Source organism: Heterocephalus glaber, unplaced genomic scaffold (assembly GCF_053883595.1).
Source record: "Heterocephalus glaber isolate CG9 unplaced genomic scaffold, H.glaber_assembly_v1.0 deba00001613, whole genome shotgun sequence".
NCBI classification, from domain to species: Eukaryota; Metazoa; Chordata; class Mammalia; order Rodentia; family Bathyergidae; genus Heterocephalus; species Heterocephalus glaber.
In genome coordinates, this window is record NW_028258384.1 from 28607203 (window position 1) to 28625505 (window position 18303).

General features: G+C 42.9%; 2 protein-coding genes across 8 annotated transcripts in view; both read left to right on the forward strand.

The window, feature by feature from the left end:
* Window positions 1-5289: 5289 nt before the first annotated feature.
* The window catches only part of LOC101698781 (uncharacterized), a 31537-nt gene continuing 18523 nt past the window's right edge, over window positions 5290-18303 (forward strand). For 2 of the 7 annotated variants that reach the window (XR_015445591.1, XM_087196684.1), the window contains exons 1-4: window positions 5290-6004; window positions 6542-6676; window positions 7229-7300; window positions 7630-7706. Coding sequence is in view for 6 of the 7 variants with exons in the window: in XM_087196684.1 (XP_087052810.1) it covers window positions 5313-6004; window positions 6542-6676; window positions 7229-7300; window positions 7630-7657 (927 nt within the window). In the remaining variant the exon portion in view is untranslated. Of the gene's footprint in view, window positions 6005-6100; window positions 6174-6541; window positions 6677-7228; window positions 7301-7629; window positions 7707-7997; window positions 12821-18303 lie in introns of those variants that run through there. The other 5 variants (XM_087196683.1, XM_087196687.1, XM_087196685.1 and 2 more) reach the window with 5 other exon arrangements.
* Gprasp1 (G protein-coupled receptor associated sorting protein 1) lies at window positions 8324-12820 on the forward strand. The gene has a single exon (XM_087196682.1). It carries the CDS (start codon window positions 8324-8326, stop codon window positions 12476-12478), a length of 4155 nt encoding a protein of 1384 aa, XP_087052808.1. The 3' UTR covers window positions 12479-12820.

Consider the following 18303-nt stretch of genomic DNA (forward strand, 5'->3'; position numbering starts at 1 on the left):
GTTCATTAGTGAGATTGGCCTATAGTTCTCTTTTTCAGTTGGGTCTTTCTCTGCTTTGGGGATAACGGTGATGCTTGCTTCCAGTAATGAATTTGGGAGTATTGCTTCCCTTTCAATTTCATTGAAGAGTTTAAACAGTAGTGGCAGCAGTTCCTCTCTAAATGTCTTGTAGAATTCAGCAGTGAAGCCATCAGGGCCTGGGCTTTTCTTAGTTGATAAGTTTTTAATTACATTTTCAATTTCATTGGTTGATATTGGGTTGTTTAGAATTTTTAGGTCTTCTTCATTCAACTTTGTTAATTCATATGTAGCTAGGAATCTTTCCATTTCTTCTGTGTTGTCCATCTTATTGGCGTATAGGTTCTGGAAGTAGGTCTTGATGATCCTCTGGATTTCTGCTGGGTCTGTTGTAATTTCACCCTTTTCATTTCTAATTGCATGGATTTGGGCCTTTTCTTTCCTTTTTCTGATAAGGTTGGCTAAGGGTTTGTCAATTTTGTTGATTCTGTCGAAGAACCAACTCTTGGCTTCATTGATTTTCTATATCGTTCTCTTAGTCTCCATTGCATTGATTTCTCCTCTGATCTTTATAATTTCCTCCCTCGTATGAGCTCTAGGGTTGTCCTACTCTTCTTTTCCTAGAAGCTTGAGGTTCAGCATCAGGTTGTTTAATTGGGCTCATTCTGTTTTCCTCATATGCGTATTCACTGCTATGAATTTCCCTCATAAGACAGCTTTCATTGTGTCCCATAGATTCTGACATATTGTATTGTCATTGTCATTTAATTGAAGGAACTGTCTGATTTCTTCTTTAATTTCCTCTGTGACCCATTGGTTATTCAGAAGTGTGTTGTACAATTTCCATGTGTTTATGAAATTTTTTGAGTTTCTTTTGCTATGGATCTCCAATTTTATGGCACTATGGTCTGATAATATACAGGGGATAACTGCAATTCCTGTGCACTTACTTAAACATGTTCTATGTGTGAGTATGTGGTCTAGTTTGGAGAATGACCCATGTGCAGCTGAGAAGAATGTGTATTCTGATTTGGTGGGGTGGAAGACTCTGTAAACATCTGTTAAGTTCATTTGTTCAAGAGTTCGATTGAGTTCTAGTATTTCGTTACTTATTTTTAGTCTAGTTGATCTATCTATTTGTGACAGTGGGGTGTTGAGGTCCCCCACTACAATTGTATTAGTGCATATGTGGCTTTTCATGTCCGTTAGTATTTGTTTTATATAGTTGGGTGCACTAGTGTTTGGTGCATAGATATTTATGATTGTCATCTCTTCCTCTTGGATTCTTCCCTTTACAAGGATGTAGTGTCCTTCTTCATCTCTCTTAATTAGTGTTGGTTTGAAATCTACTTGATCTGCCAAGAGGATAGTTACTCCTGCTTTTTTTCAGGTTCCTGTCGCATGCAGTATTGTTTTCCACCCTTTAACTTTCAGTCTATGAGTTTCCTTTTGAATGAAGTGTGTTTCTTGTATGCAGCATATTGTTGGTTTTTGCTTCTTGACCCATTCTGCCAGTCTATTTCTTTTGATTGGTAAATTGAGACCATTAACGTTGATGGTTATAACAGAAATGTATTGACTTGTCATTGCCATAACTTTTTCTTTTTGTTGGGTTCTCCCCCTTTACATTTAATTTCTTGTCATGCCAGATGGGTTCATTCTGCTTTGCTTCCTGGGGTTGTGATCCTCAATGTCCTTTCCTAGGATATTGTGTAAAATTCTTTGGAGTGGTAGTTTGATATTCATGAAGTTCCTAAGGTACTCTTTGCCATGAAAGTATCTTATTTCTCCATCCATTTTGAAAGATAGTTTTGTAGGGTACATCAATCTGGGTTGGAGGCTGTTTTCTTTTAGGGCTTGGAATATGTCACTCCAAGCTCTTCTTGCCTTGATGGTTTGTGTTGAGAAGTCTGCTGTGATTCTGATGGTCTTTCCTTTGTCTGTGATTTGTTTCTTTTCTCTGACTGCTTGGAGAACTTTGTTCCTCTGTTGTGTTTCTGGAATCTTAACAATTATATGTCTATGTGTAGATTTTTTTTTGATCAAGGCTATTTGGATTCCTATATGCCTCACTTATCTGCATGTCAAGCTCTTTTCCCATGCTTGGGAAGTTTTCTGCCATTATTTCTGTGAAGAGATTTTTTATGTCATCTCCACTCTCTCCTGTTTCTTCATTGAGCCCAATCAGTCTTATGTTCTTCTTCTTTGTATCATCTAGCAGCTGCTGGATTGATTTCTCATGTTCCCTTATACTTTTGAAGCAATTTTTCTTTTCCTGGTCACTAATGGCAATCTTATCTTCTATATCTGAAATTCTGTCCTTGCATTGGCTCATTCTGCTGTGTAGACTTTCAATGGAGTTTTTCATGTCTTGCAAATCTATTTGCATCTGTTTTATGGATTCCATTTGTTTCTTATGTTGGGATTCCAGCATGTTCCTGAGCTCCTCTCTAGATTTATTAATCATGTCTTACAGTAGAAGCACAATTTCTCCTGTTATCTGAGAAATTATTTCTGATTTCATTTTTTCCAGACCCCCTTTTGTTGCCAGTTCGGTGGGTCCAGGTGGTTGAGTATCAGAGTGTATCCATCTCATTTCCCTTTGGGGTTGTTGTAGGTGATCTGGAAGTCTGGTTTTGAGACTTATTTACGTGTTTTCTCTTTTCGACTGGGGGGGGGGGCGGCTGTTAGCACCTGCACGGATTACCTCCTCTGAGCTGGCAGAGGTGGGACAGGGGCTGGGAGTAGTGGTTGGGATGGTGACTCAAAAGCACTTTCCTGTGGGCTGAGAGCAGTGGGAGGGATGGTGCCCAACAAGCCCCTTCCTCTGGACCAGTGGCAGTGGGTTGGAGGCTCAGAAGCTCCTACCTCTGGGCCGGGAGCGGTGGGAGGGATGGTGGCCCTGAAACCCCTTCCAAAAATGAATAATTGGCAATGCGAAATAGGAAGAAAAGATCCAAAAGGGTAGGGGAAGAGGGAGCGATAGGGGAAAGTAAAGAAGGAAAGGAAAAAATTATGAGTAATGGAAAAATTGGAAACAAAGTCTTTGTAAATAGGGAAAGGTGGAGGGGGTGAAGGGAGGGCAGGGCATGGGGAAAAAATAAGAACCAAGATACATCATGTAAAGGTACAGGTTCCCCATGAGAAATGTAGATGTATTGTACATCTAAAATGTGCCAATAAAAGAATTTAAGGGAAAACACCCCCCAAAATTTAGAACTCATGAAAGAAAAGCAAACTCTTACCTCTGTTCAATGATCTCCATGGAAGACCTCCAAATCATATAGGACATCAAGTAATCCAAATAAGCAAAAATAATCCAAACAAGGGAAATATTATATCTCCCAACCTGATAGATATTTGAAATGCAAGTTTGTGTTCTCTAAAAATCTAAGAATCAATTCTAGGAACAACAGAGTTTAAGAGTAAGAAATATTACTGAGGCTCAGACAGCTACTGCCTGAGAGTGACAGGTGGGGACATCAGAAAAGTGGGATTACCTGGAGGCCTGTTTTCCAGAGAATTTTTATGGAGCAAAGCGAAAAGTTGTGGTGGGTACAAAGTAGGACAAAACTATAGCCAAGTAACAAGATCCAGTGGGAAATCACAAGATGGGCATAAAGTGGGACAAGACTATGATCAACCAATAAGATTATAAGTAAAGGCACCCAGGTAATATTGATTAAATTGGGATCAAATGGATAAACAAGTCACATAGCCAGCATATAAAGAATGAACAAGGAATTTCCAGAAAGGAAAGGGGTTAGGGAGATTGATGCCTATTTAGAATATCAATCACTGCTATTCATCTGTAGGGGAAGTATGTGAGTATAGAACTTTTTCTCTTCTTATAATGCTGACCTTCAGTGGATGTGTCTGGATTGTCTTTCCTATTGATGCCTGGAGGGTTGCCGCTAACTACCTAGAAGATATCTAGTTAACTTAGTTGTTTACAATAAATGAATTGACAGAAACTTATCCAAAACAATCAGGCTTAAACAGGTAAATATGTCAGCCTTATGTAGAACTATTCCTTTGTCAGTAAATAACCTTGATATGAAGATGCTCGAAGCTTCAAAATTATTAGAGAATTTATGATGGTGTAGTGCTAGACATACCTGTGAAACAGAAGGTTGGTGGCCATAGTGGTGAGAAACAAAACAAATACTTGGTGGCTCAAAATGACAAACATTTATTTCTTTACAGTTCTGAAGGTTGGCAATCTGAAAGGAAATCTCTCACTGCAATAAAGCCAAAGAGTTGGCAGAGCTGTTTTCCTTCCCGGGTTTCTGGGGGAGAATCTGTGTCTTTTCCAGCTTCTGTGGCTCCGAGATTCCCCTCTATCTTCAAAGCCAACAACGGCTTGTCTAGTTTTTCTAAGGCTGCTTCACTGGGACACTGTATCTTTGGCCTCCCTCCACACAGAGATTCTACAGAACCCTTGCAATTACATTGGCAAGGATAATCCAGCATAATTTTATGTTAAATGCAACTGACCAGCGACCTTCATTCCATCTGCAACCTTAATTGTCCTTTGCCAGGTAACATATGTTTTCATGTTCTAGGGGATAGTATGTGGATATCTTTCGAGCCACATTATTCTGACAAACATGATGAGGGAGGCATTTCAATGAGTTTTTGAATGGACAGCAGCTACCGAATCAATTTTGTTGTGCCCCATTTGTCTCATGCAGCAAGCAGAGAAAAGAAGGGCTCAAGAGTAGAAGAATGGGGGGTAAAGGAAAGGATTTAGAAACACTCAGAATTCCGACTTGAGAAAGGGAGTCCTTCACCTGGGAATGACTGGTGAGCCTAGACAGGTGGCTATGGCTGAGATCCAAGCTGCTTCCAGTCTGCCTCACATTTCCACACTGCCAAATGTCATAAAGGCCTGGTCAGAATGGAAAGAGGAAACTTCAAAGAACAGTGGGTTGGGAGCCAGGACTGAGGTCCCACCTGGTGCCTGACACCTGGCCCTTGGGCAGCAAAGGAAGAGGACTGTATGACCCCTGCATGTCCTGACAGAGGAAGGCCTTCTTTCTTGGGTAACTGTGGGGACAGCAAAATGACTAAATGAATTCCCATTTGGAATGGAGAAACGATCAGGATGGCAGAAAAAATGACTCTTGGAGCAGACCAGTGGTTGGTTTCCTAGGGCTAGAGGTCTAGGTCAGCCTTCCTCTGAAAGAGGAGCAGGCACAGGCACGAGGTGCGCCCACTTCAGTTCCCCAAAGAGCAGAAGGGCCTTCCTCACCTTTCTGGAGAGGAGGCTGGAGAAGCAGTGAAAGACAAACATGGAAGAGCCTTCTCCTCTGTGTGTTGCGCAGTTATCGCCTCTCCCCCTCCAGCCCCCGCCAGGCCTGCAGTCCTTGGCAACCCCCCCTCCCACTAGCGCCCAGAATGGAGGGGGTGTGGAGAGGAGGAGCCAAGCACTGGGCAGACTGCAATGCAGCTCACAGAGGGGCGCTTTGGTATCCATCCGCTGCTGCCTCCAGCTCTGCTGCTGTCAACCTGCCGACATTGCTGTCCCCCTCCCCGCGCAGCCCCGCAGCCCAGAGCCGCCCGCCAGTCCCACATGGTGTAGTAGCGTGGGTGGCAGACACCTTAGTGATCGGCACGTTAGGGCGCGCCAGGGACTACTGAGGCAGGCCGGCTCTAAGCCTCGCGTCAGACTGCGGCTGGCCCTGGCCCCGCCCACTTCCCTGTCGGAACTAAGGTGGGCCTGGGAGGGGGCGTGGAGCCCTTGCCCGCAGTATTCCTCCGCCCCCCTTCCCGACACCCTCGGGGCGAAGCGAGTGGTTTTTGCTGCAGCGCATCCTGCGCAGCAAGGGCGGGTTTGGTGCGGAGGTTTGGGAGCGGGACGCTCCTTTGCAATTCTGGTCGCGCGGAAAGCGGAAAGCAGAAAGCAGAAAGCGGAAAGCAGAAAGCAGAAAGCAGAAAGCGGTGGGAGCCGAGTGCGGAGCTGCCAGAGGAGAGGAGAGAACAGGTGAGGAGGGCTAGCCCGACATCCTGCGCTCTGAGCCCATAAAGGCAAGTGGGGGTGTGCTGGGGCGCGGGCTGGCCTTCCACCGTGCACTGGCAGCCCGGCAGGGAGGAGGCGAGCCGGCCGTAGCCGGTCCCGGAGAGAGGTGCGCAATATCTCTGGACCCCTGGCGGTGAGGAGGCGGTGAGCGGCGCGGGTCGGCCCTGGGCAGAGGGAGGCCAGAGAGGCTGTGTGGGGTCGTCCTGAGGCCAGCCGCTGGGACTGCTCTCCGGCCCGCTCCCCAGGCGCCCGCGCCCAGCCCTCCACGGTGTCTGCCTGGAGAGGGCCGTGGCGGGGGGGGGGGGGGCGCTGCGGGAGAAATGGCGGCGCTGCAGATGGGGCCGGGGGCATCCGTGTAGGCCGCCGGGAAGACTTGGGGCTGGCGTGCGAACTCTGTGTCCAGCCCGGAGGGCGGAAGGTGAGTCACCTTTGCTGTCAGGCCCTGATTCCAGAACGGGGCCTGTTGGACCCCCGTGTCCAGGGTACTGTCCCTTCCCACAGGCTCCTGTTGATGTCAGAGACTCCTGTCTGCGCGGTAGGTCTGGTGAATTCAGACAGGCCACGGTGCGCATCTGTAGAGGAGAGGCTTGAGAAAGAGCAGGAGCAGGAGCAGGAAAATGGCCTGGAGCTTTGGAGGTGTGTGGGGTTGGGGGGTGGGCACCAGTCACTGAATGGAGACCCAGATAAGGGTGGGGTGACCGGGACCAGGGCAAATCAGACTTCCGGTGGTGCCTCCTAATCTCATCTTTTCTAACAACGACCCAGGTATTTTCCTCACCTCCCCACACATACCTCGTGTGCCGCAAATTGGGGGCCTGAAAAGATTGGCTTGTGGAGGGGGTTGATGAGGGAACGGTAAATAGAACTTCACAGCTTGCTTTCTGGAATATGCTATGCCCCTCCCCTGTTTTATGCTGCGCAGGGTAAGGGAATGTGGTACACCTAGTGGTGGATCATCAGAATTGGAGGTGGAAGTAAAGGGAAGAGTGATGAAGTCAAGAGAAGGCTTCTTACCTGTGGAACACTGCAACAGGGACCAGATAAAACAAGAATATTAAAGCAGCAGGTCCCCAAATCCTGAAAGAGATAACGTGGAGATTCCTGTCGTTGATGTTGGTCTGCCCACCAAGCTCAGCTGCTATCACTGTTTCCTGACTTGTCTTAACCTTTTCATCTGTTTGCCCATAGGCCTGCTTTAAGGCTGATCAGTTCTTCAGCAAAACAAAAGAGGAGGAGACGGGCTCAAATCTCTGGAGGCTGGTGAGAAGGGGGGCCAATGCAGGGGACAGCTACTGACAAAGAGCTGCGGGTGGCTTTGATCCAAGTGGGCGTAGGACCACATACACTTTTACTTTCTGCTGCATTTTCACATTGCCACAGCATTCCTTGTCCTTTTCCTGCTAGATATAGGAATGTTGAGGTAGGTGTAGGTTGGACTGTGACTGGGAGAAGACCTGACAGCAAGAGATAGGACCCTTTAGAGAGATTAGACCCTTAAACTGAGAAAGAGAGAGATTTTCCTTGGGCCAGGGTACATGGTTATCTCCTAAGCACTCAGACTCCATTCTCTCCTGTATGTTTGTCTGTAGGACCCCTGCAGTTGGCTGTGGGGCTTAACATCACTTGAACAAAGAAAAGAGGTGGAAATTGCACCATACCCGTGCAGGTTTGTATGGGTGAGGGTTCACTTTTGGGTGGAGTAGTGGAGACCAGCCACTTGTGGTGGGGTCCAGGGGTGATTAGGGTCCCATCACGGGGCTTCTCTGCCTCTCCATTGTCAACACACTCCCCGACCATCTCCATACCTGTTTTGTAGCAGGCAAGAGGGACAGAGAGACTTTCTCATAGTTTAATTTTTCCACCTGGCATTCACCACCAATCTGTCCATGTAAGTCTCTGCGTGAGGCAGCACAATTGGATGAGGGACTCAATTCCCCATTTTGTTCTCTCTCCGTAGATCCACCTCCAGTGACAGCTCTGGTGGTGCTGGAGTTGCTGCTGGCCATCACCCTCAACGGGTCTGCACCCAGCAAGGAACCATCCAGCAATCCCCTTCTCACCTTCTTGTATTTCTGCCTTGTGTATGCATAATTGAGTGAGACCATGCTTTAGTAGGAGGCTCAGTGAATGCTGAATTGGTGATCAAGCCTCAGTTTTGCTTTTCAGTTTATAGTCTAAATTTTGAAATGATCAGAGTGTAAGGATACAGTGCTCTGACTGCTCTTTGGCTGCAATTACTCCTGTGGTTTGAGGAGGGGAATATAACTTTTTCTAATTTGTATCATGACTCGTACAGAGTTTGAGCTTTATACCGAGGATAAACATGAAAAGAAGCCTGAGGAAAAGGTTGTTAGTGCAGCTGGGATAGAGAATGAAGTCCCTCTGGTGGTCAGACCTAAGGTTAGGACCCAGGCCCAGATAATGACTGGAGCGAGGCCTAAAACCAAGACCAAGGTTGTTCCTGGAACATGGCCGAAAACTGAAGCAAGAGCAATGGGTAGTGTATATACTAAGTATAAAATTAAAAAGATCCATGAGTCAAGATCCAAAGATGATGCCCAGACCTGGGCCCTGAGTGAATTTGGGCCTGAATCAATATCAAAGATGGAGCAAGAGTCCCAAATCAATGTCATAATCTCTCCAGGGGTCAGTAGTGATTCTGGGTCAGTTGCTAATACTAAATGCCTGTTTATGGATAGAGAATCGATTAATATAGACAATGAAAGCTTTCCTGGAAAGAAGGTTCATTCTCAAGTGGGATTCCCATCTTCATTTGTGTCAGGAAAAGTGACTGATAGTGAGCCCTGGAGTTATCCCAGGCATATATCCAAACAGAAGCCTTCTCAGAATTCTGATTTCAATTGGGTAGACAAATCTGTGAATTCCTGGTTCTGGAGTCAAGAAGAGGTCAATGGAAGATTTCATCCTAGAAACAGGATAAAAGCCAGTACCAGATCCAAGTACATGTCCAAACAAGAGGCAACTAACTATTCTAGGCACAAAAACAAACAGGATCTCTATATTGTGTCTAGTAGTTCTGGTTCTGAGGATGAGTCTCTTAAGACGTCCTGGTTTTGTGGTAAACAGAAGACCAATCCCTTGTCCAAATCCAGGGAAGAGGTTAATAGCAGATCCTGGTTTAGGTCTGAGAAAGAAGTCAATATCGAATTCAGTCCTCGGTCTGAGTATGAAAATGCTATGAAGTCCTGGTTCTGGGATAGAGAAGAGACCAAATATAGTACCTTACCTAGAACCAGGAAAGAGACCAATGAGAGGGCCCGTTACAGTCCCAAGCAAGAAGCTTGCATTGAAACCATGACTGAGTCTACAGATGTAAATCAAAAAGAGTCCTGGTTCTGGCCTGAGGAAAAGGGTAATACATTTTTAAGGTGTAACACCAAAAAAGAGTCCAGGGCCCAAGCAATGGAAAAGGAAGAAGCCAGAACCAGGGACAAACGAGAAGAAAGACCACAGGAAGAGACCTTCATTGAGACCTGGTTCTGGGCTACAGAAGAGTCCAGCCTGATGGATGTTCCCAGCATAAAGTCCAGTCCACAATTAAAGGATGAGTCCATTATTGGTAGTTGGTTCTGGACTGAAGAAGAGGTCAGTATGGAGACCAGGTCCAGCAGCAAATCCAGACTGGAGGTCAAGGAGCTTATTGACAATTCCTGTTTAGGAGATGGGGAGAAAACTAGTATAGAAATGGGGGCTGAGGCCACCTCTCAATCTATACTAGCAGCTAATGATGAAGAGGTCATTGTTGGTTCCTGGTTCTGGGCTGGTGAAGAAGTCAATCCCGAGCCCAAAGAAGAGACGATATTTGGGGCCTGGTTCTGGAGCACTGATGAGGCCAGTGGAGAATCTGATGTTGGGATCAGCTGTGAATCAAGGCCAAGGTCTGCGGAAGAAGTCATAGGTCCCTGGTTATGGGCTGGAGAAGTCAGTATTGGGGCTGGGGTTGGAGAAGAATTTAGCCAAGAATCTGAAGAAGAGACAATGTATTTGTCCTGGTTTTGGTCTGAAAACCAGACTTCTATGGATTCTGCAACGGAAGCTAGCAGTGATGTGCCAGGAGCTGAGGAGGAGGAAGATCCCATGTTTGGGTCCTGGTTCTGGGCCAGAGTAGATGCATGTGAGGAGTCTACAGTCAACAGCAAGTCTAGCCTGGAGGATGAAGAGGCCATTATATCGTCTTCGTTTGTGGCCAGAGAAGAGGCCAATATGAAGTATGGAGCTGGTGCTAGATGCAAATTTATGGCGGAAACTGAAGATACTAATAAGTCTTGCTTCTGGGCAGAAGAGGAACCCTGTATGTATCATGCCAGTAGAAGAAACTGGAAATTTAGAGCAGAGGAGGAAGAGGACATTGCTGATTCAAGGTTCTGGTCTAGAAAATACACACGACCAGAGGCCCTAGTGGGGTCGTGGTTATGGGCTGCTGAAGAGGGCAGTACAGATTATAAGATTAGACAAGAGGCCATGTTACCAACTAAAGAGAAGACTATGACCAAGTCTCAGTTCTGGAAAGAAGATAAAGACACCACTATAGAGGTTACTGATAGAAAGGAGTCCTGGCCAGAAGCTGAAGAGGAGGACATTATTGGTTCTTGGTTCTGGTCTGAGGAAGAGGACAGACTTGAGGCACAAAGAGAGGGTAGAGAAGAGAACAGTTTAGGAGTTGAGGAGGAGGAATCTGTTTTTAGGTCCTGTGGTAAGCAAGAGGCTGTTACAGAGTCTGGGTTTTCCAGCAAATACAGTTCCAAAGCTGATGCAGAGGAAGTCATTGTTGGGTCCTGGTTCTGGGAACAAGAAACTAGTCTGGAGGCAGTTACAGCAGATACCTTTGAGTCCAAAACTGGGACTGAGGAGGAAGAAATCATTGTTGGATCCTGGTTCTGGCCTAAAGAAGCTAACATAGAAGCTGGATCTCAGGCAGTAGAGGAAACCAGGTCAAAAACTGAAGAAAAAACAATTTTGGAGTCCTGCTGTGCTAAAAAAGAAGTCAATATAGAAGCAGGGATGTGCTGTGTATCGAAGCCAGAGTATGATGAAGAAATGATTGTTGAGGCCTGGTTCTGGTCTACAGACAAGACCATTAAGGAAACTGGAACTGTAGCTACCTGTGAGTGCAGGTCACAAGATGATGAAGAAGAAGTTGTTGAGACTTGGTGTAGAGCTACAGATGAGGTGAATAATGGGACTGATGATGGAACCAACTGTGAGTCTAGGATATTAGTTGATGAGGAGGACATAGTGGGGTCCTGGTTCTGGATAGGAGATGAGGCCCATTTTGAATCAAATCCTAGCCCTGTGTTCAGGGCTACTTGTGAGTCTTGGGGCTCAGTTAAGGAGGAACCTGACCTTTCACACAGACCCCAGAGCTGGGAGGAGGTCACTATTCAGTTCAAACCCGGTCCATGGGGTAGAGTTGGCTTCCCATCTCTAAGCTCTTTTATATTTCCAAGAGAAGCGGCCCCTCTGTTCTCTGAACTGTTTGGGGAAAACAGGCATGTGGAGCGTATTGCAGAAGATGAAGAGCAAGAGTCTTTCCTTCATGTTGAACCTGAGTTCTCATTTCAGTATGACCCATCCTACCGGTCAGTCCAAGAAGTTCGAGAGCATCTTAGGGCCAAAGAGAGTGCAGAGTCTGAGAGCTGGTCCTGCAACTGCATACAGTGTGAACTTAGAATTGATTCTGAAGAGTTTGAAGAGCTCCTTTTATTAATGGACAGAATTCAGGATCCTTTTATTCATGAAATATCTAAAATTGCAATGGGTATGAGAAGGGCTTCTCAATTTACCAGAGATTTTATTCGGGAGTCAGGTGTTGTCTCACTTATTGAAACCTTGCTGAATTATCCATCCTCCAGAGATAAGACAAGGTTTTTGAAAGAGATGATTCTTACGGCTCCATCTTATCCAAATCTAAACATGATTCAGACATACGTATGTCAAGTGTGTGAGGAAACCCTTGCTTACAGTGTGGATTCCCCTGAGCAGCTGTCTGGATTAAGGATGATTAGATATCTCACTACTACTACTGACTACCACACACTGGTTGCCAATTATATGTCTGGCTTTCTCACCTTACTAGCTACTGGCAATAACAAAACGAGGTTTCATGTTCTGGAAATGCTGCTGAATTTGTCTGAAAATTTTATCATGATGAAAGAGCTACTCAGTACTGAAGCAGTGTCAGAATTTATGGGCTTGTTTTACAGGGAAGAGACAAATGACAATATTCAAATTGTTCTTGCAATATTTGAGAATATTGGTACCAATATCAGAAAAGATACAGTGTTCATTGATGATGATGATGATGATTTCAGTCTTGAGCCCCTTATTTCTATATATCATGAGGTTGAGAAATTTGCCAAGCAACTGCAAAGCAAAATAGACAATCAGAATGATCCTGAAGCAGACCAAGAAAATTAGTATGATTAGTTGCTTGCGTATGATTGTCATTATGTTCCTGAGTTATGATTGTTGAATAATGCTTTGGTTTTCATAGATAGTTGTGTATTGCAGTGTACCTATTTAATGCTGACGCTTTTTATCCAAATCTTTGTGCAAGCTAGATCATTTTTCTGATGCCAAGTGAATATTATAATTGAAAACACACTTGATATTTGTCTTGCCCAGATTATAATATTTAGTATTTGAGCTTACAGTGAACTGAGGCATCATAAATAAGCTATCCCTCTGATTGTTGTTCTAATGAGTAGGTATCCTATTCTTGTTTGTGTTTCAATAAAGTTCTGTGAAATTTAGCAGAAATCACCTTTTTTTCTTGAACTTAAAATACAAGCTGGGTATGGTGGTGCATGCCTGTAAACCCCATCATTCTGAGAGGCTGAGATAAGAGGATCAAAAGTTTAAGCCTGTCCTGGGCAATTTAGTGATTTAGCGAGACTATTTTAAAAAAAAAGTCTGGGCTTGTAGCTCAGTGTGAAATTGTAGCTCAGTGTGAAGGCTCTGGATTCAATCCCAATACTGCAAAACAAACAAACAAAATGTAAAGATAATGCGAATAGTCAGTGATAATCATATGTGCAATATATTATAAAAGTTTCTCATCTTTAATCTTAAAGGTTACAGTTGACATTTATGCTTCAGAGAAAAGGACTCACTTAATTTGGACTCTAAAGTGTAGGAAAGAACTTGGCAATACAAAGAAAAGCATGGAGTTGGGAAAAGTGTTCTGTGAGAGAGAGGTATCCATCTGCCTGGATTGAGTGGAAGGAGTAATTGAGGGATATAGACGATGGTGTAAATTTTGAAGAGCTGAGAAGTTGGATTTTGCTGTTACCTTACAGGTATTTCCTCAGTGTTACCTAAAAGGATAAGAGTAAGACAGGCAAGCACCAAAAATTCAGTCAGGAAAGTGGTTCAGTCATGTTGATCCTCATTGCAAGTGTTAAGGCAATATCATACAACTATTAAAAGGGATGATGTATAGGTTTTTAAATGAACTAGGATAACTCATGCTTTTCATAATTTTTAAAGAAGGCTGGCATCATACATGGAAAGAGTGGTCCCATTTAAAAAAAGTGGAAGAGATCAGGCAAGTTATATGTTATTTGATTATAGAAAATTCTACAAATATTCAAAAAATGGCGAAGGAATAAAGTACAAAAGACTAATTTGAAAACTAGCTTACCAAATAAAACTACAAGGTTATCTAAAGAAAATATGCTATAAAATTACCCAAGTTTCTGAGTCCATCTCATACAATGTTTCTTACATTCACAACAGTTAATGTGTGTTCAGACAGGAGCAAAAATCAGGGATAGATTTGGTTGGAGAGAGAATCTACTTTAAGAGGAAATACACAAAGATTTTTTTCACTCAGTAAAAGAACCAGACATAGTGACTTATTTTTGGTTTGTCTCAGGGCACAGAGATTTTTTTCCACCTGGTTCTAGTATATAAACAATAGAATTAGGACAAAGTCTCTATACAAAATACAGATGTTATCAGAGATCATTCTGGTTTTGAAAATTGGAATTTGAATGATTTGCTTACTAATAATGTTCAAGACAAATCCTGTGTGTGTGTTCTTTTGTATGTCATACAAGCATTGTACAAAATACTAAAAATTAGTTCATCTCCAAAATCATTAAGAAAAGCTCCTAGCAGGCTGAGTGTGCCGAAAGAGCAAAGCCCAGGCCTAGGGCCAGAAGCTTTGGTTCCTACACTAGCCTTCTTTCAGCTGTCTTCACCAGAGATAGAAGATTCTGCCATCCAAGCTGCAGTGCTGCTGCAGACAAGCTGTGGTCATATAAAGCTGACAGTGTTTCCTGTGACCAGGCTCTTGTTTTAACCAACAGAGAAATATGTCTACTTGTGTGGAGAAAGGACAGTAAGAACATGCATGTGAAGATTAAGACAGATGGTATGAGTGGTAGAATGTTCAAGTGGGTAGGTGTATAGGGAGGTGTTGCCCCATGCTGTGTTAGCTTGAAAACTAATTTCTCAGGTGACCACAATTTCAGCATCTGTTGGTAGAGGAAAGAATCCTTTAAAAATTATGAGTGTCTTAGGCCTATATTTTGTTCACAAGCTCAAGAGGTGGGGAGCCATCCTGAAGGAAGCATTCAGGCAAAGAAACAACTCTTGACTATTGGAGGAGGTGGGCACAAGGCTGGGAAATACGTGTGAGAAATGCCTTGGATCCACCTACTCCATCCTGCCCTCTGAACATCTTTCCTACACCTTTCTTTGTGACTCTTGGTGGGGGGTGGGGATAGCATGTAGACTGAATTGGCTTCAGGAGCCCAGAGTGGAGAAACTAACATTAAAGTGACAATTTGAAAACACCTGTGGCTCTAGATCTGAAAAGGCAGGAGTGGGGATGAGAATCATGGGCTGCAGTAAGTCTCCTCCCATCCTGTCAGAACGGTCTACCATCTGTCTGTCTCACATAGTGACAGCAGTAGAGATGGCTGAGGCCAGCTCAAACATAGGGGTGGTGGTGGTAAGAGGAACACATCTGGCTTTCACTCTGGCTAGAACACACATCTGGAGTAACAGGAGACATACAATACATCATCACAAATATGGTGGACGCTTAAATTTTAAAAAAATTTATTAAATTAAAAAATACCACCATCAATCCCTCTCAGAATACTCCTTCTTGGTTCAAAAAACATCCCATCATTCTTGCCACTTTCTGAAGCAGTTCTGGAAGTCCTTCATGATGACTTTACTAGTGCTGTCATGGTTGCCTTGATGTCCTGAATCAATTGAAAACATTTATCTTTTATTGTTATTTTGAGCCAGAAGTCACATGGTGCCAGATTCGGTGATTAACATGGGTGATTAACCCCACAATGTTGTTTCAAGCCTGCTTTTCTGCTAGAAGGCACTGAGGAGTAGCGTCACCATATTTTTTAATCATACATCATAATGACACTCATGAAAGGAATTCCAGAACTGCTAAAGTAGCAAGAGTGATAGGATAAGATTGTTTGAAGCAAGGGGAGTATTTGAGAAGGATTAATGGCATTCTGTCTTTTACTGTATTTTATAGTTTGGATGTCCTCCAAAGTCTCATGCACTCAGAGGTGGGAGCTTATGGATGGGGTCTAGATTATTGGGATGCTCCAGTTGGCTTTGTGTTGGGACATGGGGTCTGGTTGGAAGAGGTGGGGTTGACTTGGAAGGACGTATCTCCCTCCCCCTCCTCCCTTTGCTCTCTCCTTCTGGCTGCCATGATGTGGGCACTTTTTCCTCTGCTACCATGATGTGGGCACTTTTTCCTCTGCTACCATATGCCCCTCTGCCATGCTACCCTGCCTTGGAGCCAGCAAACTATGGAGTAAAAATGTGAGTCAAAATACACCTCTCCTCCTTTAAGTTGTGGGTATGGGGTATTGTGTCTCAGTGACAAGGAAAGTGACTAAGACACTAATAAATTTTAAAAATTTAAATATTAACTGTATTTCAACCACCACTTGTGGATTCAAGGGGAGGGAACCCAAGTGCTTTGGGCTTTTTACGTAGGATTTTTCAGTGGAGTAGTCTGAAGTTTTCAATACTTAAGAAGATTTCTTGATCTCAGCCACAGGGTCCATCATTCTGAGAGTCTACCTTGGATGTCAGGTTTGGAAAGGGCCCCATCCCACTGTGCTCTCAACAACTTTCCATCGATCTGATGCTCTCTTCCCCTAAAAAAAATAAACTTCTGAGGAGGGTCTTTCTGAAAACCACCTATACAAACTGCTTTGTGGATTGTCTCACAGATTCTCCTTTATGAATGCTTTGATATCATTTGTTTTATGGTCAGTACTTTAGACTTAGTCATTTACACTTAATCTTGGTGGCACTCCCTTGTTTGTGCTAATCACTTAGGGTTTGGCTTTATAAGACAGCCTCAGAGTATCAGTTCTTTGGGACAATATATTTAGGAAAAATAAGTCTTAATACATCAACCTCTCTATTTACTGGCACTTGTAGTTTTGAAATTAAAGAATCCATACAGATCTTTCCAGTTCCTTTTTATAACTGTATAGTATTCCATTGTGTCGCTATCTTAAATGATACTCCTATGCAAAGGAATTTTTTTCTATTATTTTGTTATTGTATACAATTCTAAAGACATAACTTTATGCAAATGTATTTTTGTGTGGCTGCAGGGGTATCTTCATAGATTCCTAGAATTGGAGCTTGTGGGTCAAATGATAAGTCCATGTGTACTATTAGTTATTCTCAAATTTACCTCCAAAGGGGTACTACAGATTTTCATTTACAGAAGCAATATATTGCATTGCCTGTTTCCCCACAGCCTTGACATTCTAGTACTTACCATTCTTATATTTGTTGATTACCTGATCATTTCACCTCTTCTATTTCTTATCTTAATAATTGAGTCTTCTCTCTTTCTTCTTTACATTTCTGGCTGGAGGCTTATCAATTTTATTGACTTTCTCAATGAATTGGGTTTTAGTTTTATAGATTTTATTGTTTTCTGTTTTGTATTTCATTAATTTCTGCTTTGATATTGCTTTTCTTCTACCTATTAGATGTTTAAGTTAGCTTGTTTTTTCTAGTTAAAGTAGGAGTTGAAGCCACTGATTTGAGACCTTTTTTCCTAATATAGGCATTTTAGTACCATAAATTTTCTTAATACATTTGTTAGCTACATCCTACAAATTTTGATATATTGTGTTTTCATTATTCTTCAATTGAAATTACTATTTTATCTTTAGGTTTCTTCTTTGATCTAAGAATTATTAGAAGTGTGTTATGTCATTCCCAAGCATTTGGAGCTTTTCCAGTTTTCTTATTTAATTTCACTGTGGCCAGAAAATGTCCTTTTTTTACTTGAATCCTTTAAGTTTATTGAGATTTTATTTATATTCCAGACTGTGATCGATCTTGATACTTATTCCGTATGCACTTGAAGAGAATGTGTATTGTTCTATTGTTTATCCTGTAAGTGTTAATTAAGTCTAGTTGGTTCATAATATTTTAGGTCTTCTATTGTGTATTTCATTTTGTCAGTACTGGCTATTGAAGTGTGTATTAAAATCTCTGACTAGTGGGTGTGTCTACAGTTGTGGATATGCTTATCTTCCTTGAAGTTATATAATAATATTTTTAATTACTTTTTAACATACTGTTGGGTTTGCCTTGCCAATTTTTCATTCTTTTTCGTTAATATTATTGACATATGATTTTGTATTTTTATCATGTAATTTTCTCATCTTTTTGTGATGTTAGGTACAGTAAATGAGTTTAGGTAGCTTTTGTTCTTTCTGTAGTTAAGGAATAGTTCATCTAAGATAGAGGTTGTCTGTATCTTACTTTAGAATTTATCTCTGAAGTTTTTTTGTATCTAATACTGTTTGGGGCAATATGTACACTATATAACCCTTTACATATAAAAATAGGCTTTACAGAATTATTATTTGTGCCACATCTTATTCATATAGTTCCTTTGTGCATGGAAGAGCCACCATTCTCACTCACTTTGTCCTTACCTATCAGTCATCCCCAGCTTCCTATAATCTCTGTCTGGGAAAGACCTATCCTTCTGTTAGTTATCTGTAGTTGTGACAAAATACCTGAGTTAAACACTTATAAAGAGGAAAATATTTACTGTGGCTCACAGTTTGAGAGGTTTTAATCCATGGCTGCTTAGTCCCATTGCCCTAGGACCTGTGGTGAAGCAGTACTTTGTGGCTGAGTGTGTGTGTGGTGAAGCAAGGCTGCTCACCTCATGGTGGCTGGGAACCAAAGAGAGAAAGAGGTAGAGC

Bases quoted from the DNA above. Each gene is read 5' to 3' on its own strand.
- Gprasp1 (XM_087196682.1), top strand. From the start codon at position 8,324: ATGACTCGTACAGAGTTTGAGCTTTATACCGAGGATAAACATGAAAAG.